Genomic DNA, 5,697 nt, shown 5'->3' on the forward strand with positions numbered 1-5,697 from the left:
AAATAAAGTAACTTTTTAATGTTATTCTATTTTTTGAGATGCACTAGTATGCATTTAAAAAAAAGTATTAAAAACACACTGATTCCATCATGACAAGGCATTCAAAAGGGTAGAGCCACAATAGTAGTAATTCTAAAATTAAAAACAAATACAATAAAATAATAACAGTAATATAGATATATAATGTAATATAATGTAAGTGTAATATTTATTGTCATTTTTTCATTATCTTTTCATAATAACTAACTCACTCTAAATTCTCTCATTTAAATATTCAAAGATTTTGTTACTATTATATTAATTTATTATTATTATTATTATTTTATCGTGCACGCTCCCGGTTTTCACGTGACGCGATCCCGCGTCTTCCCGAGGCGACGTCATCGGTCCGCCTTAGAAACCCTGGAGAAGACACGGGCGCAAGATGGTGAGTTAAATCCCCCGTAATAACGCTTTAATTTAGCATTGTAGATAAACGCGGTGTTCCTGAACTGATGATCAGCCTTTAGTTCGTGTTAATAAATGAACCTAAAGGGACTGGCGGGAGTAAATCAGCAGGTTTCTGAGCGGTAATATGGAGCAGAGATATGAATAAGCATCAGCAGCTGCTGTGGTTAAATCTGGGGGATGAGATTAGCCGGAGCTAACAGTGCGTTAGCTCTGAGCTCTGAGCTAGGATAGGTATCAGCAGTGTTGCCCACTAGAGGTGGCGAGCGTTATGTGTGGATAACGTTTCTCTACCTCTGAAACTGTGAGGCATTAGTGGATGAATAAACGCGTTTTATTGGCTGTTTATGATGTAAAACTGATGAATGAAGGGTTTTATAGCTCGCCATGTCTTGTTGCACAAGCTTGTTGAATATGGCTAACAGTTCTGACAGCTAGGTTAGCTAAGCTAGTTAGGTTATAGCATCCCATATATACTCTTTCCTGTCCTCAGTCCTGTTATAATCATTGTTTCAGGGTTTGCTGTCAATTCTGCGAAAGCTGAAAAGTACTCCGGACCAGGAGGTTCGTATTCTGCTTCTTGGTTTGGACAACGGTGGAAAAACCACTTTACTCAAACAACTGGCATCAGAAGATATTAGCCACATCACCCCAACACAGGTGAATTCCTCTCTAATCACATAAAAAACATCTTCACCTGTCTGTTCATCTTCATCTAGTTAAATAGTTGCCCTATATATATGTACTGCTTTGGAAAAAAAATAGCAGAAAATGAGAAATGGCTGAAATAACAAAAAAAGGTGCAGAGCTTTCAGACCTCAAATAATGCAAAGAAAACAAGTTCATATTCGTAAAGTTTTTAAACTCAGTTTTCATGCATGCTGGCATGTTCTCCTCCGCCAGTCTTACTGCTTTTGGATAACTTTATGCCATTCCTGGTGTAAAAATTTAACCCCATTGAGAATCTTTGGGATGTGCTGGAGAAGGCTTTGTGCAGCGGTCAGACTGAACCATCATCAATGCAAGATCTTGGTGAAAAATTAATTCAACACTGAATTGAAATAAATCTTGTGACATTGCAGATGCTTATCTGCCCTTTTTTGGTGGAGATGGAGACTTTCTTTTTGGCCAGGATGTGTGTGTGTTTGTGTATGTATGTATGTGTGTATATATATATATATATATATATATATATATATACACAAAATATATGCCATATTTTGTTTTGGAATACTGTGTACATTTTCAGTCAATTTAAAATGTTTAGTTTATATGTATAGATTAGTCTCAGTGTTGTACTCTGTCGATAGAGCTCACTGTTCTGATTGCATGAAACAGTGAACTTTTCTTTTGCCAAGATTTTATTCATTTATTGTTTTTCACACCGACAGTTTTTTAAAAATATTTAAACAATCATAATATATCACAATGCTTACAGTATCACAATAAATTGCGATATATCGAATCATAATGTCTGTTTCGTGATAGAGATTGTATAGTAAATTTCTTGCAAATATACGTTCCTATCATTCATGCTAATCAGCAGACCTTGCTAAGAAAAATATGGGTGAAATAAATGTCCAATATAGTCATGTCGATATAGTGTACTATGCGTAATACCACCATTATAGTTACATTTTTGTGCCTGTTTTATCACTGTGTTGTGCGTTGTATGTGCTTTTACATGTGCATGCTTTATGATTTTGTCTCAGGGTTTCAATATCAAGAGTGTGCAGTCTCAGGGTTTTAAACTAAATGTGTGGGACATTGGTGGACAGCGTAAAATCAGGCCGTACTGGAGGAACTACTTTGAAAATACTGATCTTCTAGTAAGTATTGCACATATAATGTAAATACACCACTTGGCACAACTTGTGATTTATATATGTCTTTCCAAAATCTTGTTTTAGATTTATGTCATCGATAGTGCAGATCGCAAGAGGTTTGAAGAAACAGGACAGGTAATGCCGTGTTCTTAGGTACAGCATTTACTACTTGTTTCAGTCTTGAAATCTCACCCTTTTACACTCTTTGTGCTGGTTGTTATCTTTTTAGGAGCTGGCGGAGTTATTAGATGAGGAAAAGCTCAGCGGGGTTCCAGTTCTTATCTTTGCAAATAAACAAGACCTGCTTACTGCAGCGCCTGCATCTGAAATTGCTGAGGGATTGAACCTGCACACCATTCGGGACAGAGTGTGGCAAATCCAGTCTTGTTCAGCTCTCACTGGAGAGGGCGTCCAGGTTAATATGACATATGTCTGGTGCAGAAACATGTTTTCCTGACATGTGGCACAATCACGAAGTCAGAGCCTTGAAAGACATGACTTTAGTCAATCATTCAATATAAATGTAACTGTTTTTATCAATTTGCTAAATAGTATATTCTTTTGTGTTTCAGGATGGCATGAACTGGGTCTGTAAGAGTGTAAATGCGAAGAGGAAGTAGAGCTGCATATATTTCCACTGCAGTCCCTCCAGGAAAGGCAGTGTGTACCTCTGAATGTACAAACAATGCATCCATACAGCTCCGAAACACAAAAAATCTTTGGATAATTAAGACACATCACTGAGGAAAAAAAATTGCGTTTCACATTTGCCTCTCCCTTGAGGCCTGCTGTGCTCAAAGAAAATTTGCACAAGGACCTCAAGCCTATTTTTATACTCTAAACCCCCAGAATTGTTCTTTAATAAACATGTTTGCCATTATAACATTTTATGATCAACAAATGTATCAGTGTGTCCATTAAAAAATTGTTAGAGTAATGGTTAGGCTTTTTTGAAGCAACAAATTCTGCCTTCATATTGTAGAATACATCATTCAAGGTTTTGCACTGAATGTCCAAATACAGAAATTGTGGAATCTGATACTGTGACATATTTATGTTTAAAATTATAATCTACATATTCCATTCCTTTTTACCGAACCACAAGCCTTGCTTTATAGTAGGTTATGTTTGTGACTGATGTTTCTGTCTATGAATGACATGAAGTTCATGTTGCTCCATCTTTCAATGTAATATTTTTGACAATATTGTTCTTTTTCTGAGTATATTTTTGTAACATTTATTAAGAGTGTAGAATGCTTTAATATTGCTTTCTGTGTTCCATAGAATAGCAGGAAAGGTTGTTGTGTCCAAATCCAGAATAAAGAATTATATGTAAACATCCGGGAAGTATGGGAAATGCATTTTATAATTTGCTGTAATCATGTGGAAGTAGGCAAAATATTTTCTGTAAACACCTGGAATGTTTGTTTCAGGTTGAATTATGGTGGCACATAGATTTGGAGTCTTACAGTTATTTTGTGTTTGATTTGAGTCTGTCTGTTGTATGACTGAAACATCACAGTAAATATTGGAAAACAACACAGAGATGTTCTGTTCTGCTGATTTTATAGTCAGCTTTTTTACATTTGAACATTAGTCTTGGAATTTTCATAACGTTTTTGTTCTAGCTCTCATTCTCCATTGTTCTGTCAGAAGTCATATATTTGCCTCTCCCTGCTCCCCTCCCCCATTAAGCAATGAAACAGATGGTGTTGACAGAACTCAGGTGGTTTTCCATACACTGCAGCTCCCCTCACCTACATCCTATGTGTTCTTGTCTGGTGAATATTAAAACCTATTGATTAATGTCTTCTCATTTTGGAAATGAAATATGTGGCGGTTGCATTTTTTAATCATCGCAGTGTCACTGCAGATGGCGCCACTGTCAACAGACAAGTGGGTCTTTTTTTAAACTGCAGGTGCATTTGGAAATATATGGCATACTTCTTTTGTGAGAAGAGGACACAGTAGTACAAACATACAAACACTATGGGTTGTTTTTTTTCCTGAAGGGCATTAAGCCTAGAAATAGACTGTATTTTATTTCCAATGAAAAATCCTCATTCAAAATGCTTTGTAGTCCAATACTAGCTTTATCCTGGGTCTGAGAAGTATTGTCAATACAAGAGGATTCCGTGCAGTAGATAAACATGAACCTAATGGCACCATACGTAATGCCAGGCAAGGGTTAGAGGGTTAAAAACATTAAGCTGTGGAGCTTTTCTTGTTCTGTAGGCAGCAGTTAGCTTAATTTTGAGACGCTCAGTCGGCTGTTCAGAGGAGCTGGTTGTTTTAAGTGTTTGCACAGTGTTTGAAGTGAAAGAATTCATTGTGCTCTAAAACTGTTGTCCTCTGACAATTCCTAATGACAATTCCATAATTCCTTACTTGGACTAAAGAGTCTGTTGAGGCTTAATATGTCAGTTAAGTTTCGGGGATTTACAACTACAAGGGTGTCCAAACAGTTTTATGTGCATGTATGTACGTATGCCCAAAAATATACAACTCCCATTTAAATTAGGCTGTTTAACTACTTCACAGTGTGCCTGCTGCTTTTACAGACACTTGGGTCATTATTAGTATACTGTGCCTGTTTGCATTCTTAATTATTTTAATTAATTCCATGAACATTTAAGCCAAAACAAGGTTGACCTACAGTTACAGATGTTGACTTTGTTTTATTTCAGTAATACATTTTAATTTTCTAAATATATTCAAATTACCTTGATATTTTATCATGGCAGGGTGGACAGCTTAAGCCTTACCTTAGCATGGAGATAATATAATGAATATTATGTTAAATTAACATTATTATATGTTGAACATGTGGCAAGTGTCTTAATCCCTTGAAAATAAAACAGTATGAAATTGTCTCTGCACTGCTTTCAGACATTACTTAACTACTGTGAGTAAGATTAACACTTGCGGTCACATGTACATTCAAATGGGATCTTTTAGGTGAATCAGCTTATAATAAATTTGGTTGTTGAGTCTTTTTACATTGGCACCTTCTTTTTCTAAGGTTCCTTTGTGCATACTTTTGACACACTTGGTGCAACCCCACCTTTCCAGCTTCTGACACTCACCATCAGTGTGTAGTCATTCTCGACAGGCCACTTTAGGTAAATTATATATATATATATATATATATATATACACACATATACAATTAATATATTATTTAGATCATATAGAATAATTTACTATGTGACCTTGATGTTGTAGGCTGTAAAAACAAGTATAATTTTTGACAATTTTTAAATATGTATCTTAGTTAAATTAAATCAAACAGACTAAATACAAATTATTTTATTCTCTGACTATAACATTATAAGTACAATTATTGTGCAAAGCTGTAAAAATCATCAAATGTCAATGAAATTCACTTGCATTTTAGGCATAACAACTTAGGGAATTCTGGCAC

General features: G+C 35.5%; 1 protein-coding gene across 2 annotated transcripts; it reads left to right on the forward strand.

The window, feature by feature from the left end:
* Positions 1–332: 332 nt before the first annotated feature.
* Positions 333–3,814, forward strand: arl3b (ADP ribosylation factor like GTPase 3b). Of its 2 annotated transcripts, XM_007259189.4 has the most exons (6): positions 333–427; positions 964–1,107; positions 2,160–2,276; positions 2,358–2,408; positions 2,503–2,688; positions 2,846–3,814. In XM_007259189.4, the coding sequence occupies exons 1-6, from the start codon at positions 425–427 to the stop codon at positions 2,891–2,893; spliced, it is 549 nt and encodes a 182-aa protein (XP_007259251.1). In that variant the 5' UTR covers positions 333–424; the 3' UTR covers positions 2,894–3,814. The 2 variants fall into 2 exon arrangements, with proteins under 2 accessions (XP_007259251.1, XP_049320256.1); XM_049464299.1 differs by lacking the exon at positions 2,358–2,408.
* The last annotated feature ends 1,883 nt before the right edge of the window (positions 3,815–5,697 follow it).

This window comes from Astyanax mexicanus, chromosome 15 (assembly GCF_023375975.1).
Source record: "Astyanax mexicanus isolate ESR-SI-001 chromosome 15, AstMex3_surface, whole genome shotgun sequence".
NCBI lineage: Eukaryota > Metazoa > Chordata > Actinopteri > Characiformes > Acestrorhamphidae > Astyanax > Astyanax mexicanus.

Excerpts from the sequence above, each read along its gene's own strand:
- arl3b (XM_007259189.4), top strand. Across the intron at positions 2,277-2,357 it reads TTGAAAATACTGATCTTCTA|ATTTATGTCATCGATAGTGC; the intron begins GTAAGTATTGCA and ends ATCTTGTTTTAG. Across the intron at positions 2,409-2,502 it reads GGTTTGAAGAAACAGGACAG|GAGCTGGCGGAGTTATTAGA; the intron begins GTAATGCCGTGT and ends TTATCTTTTTAG.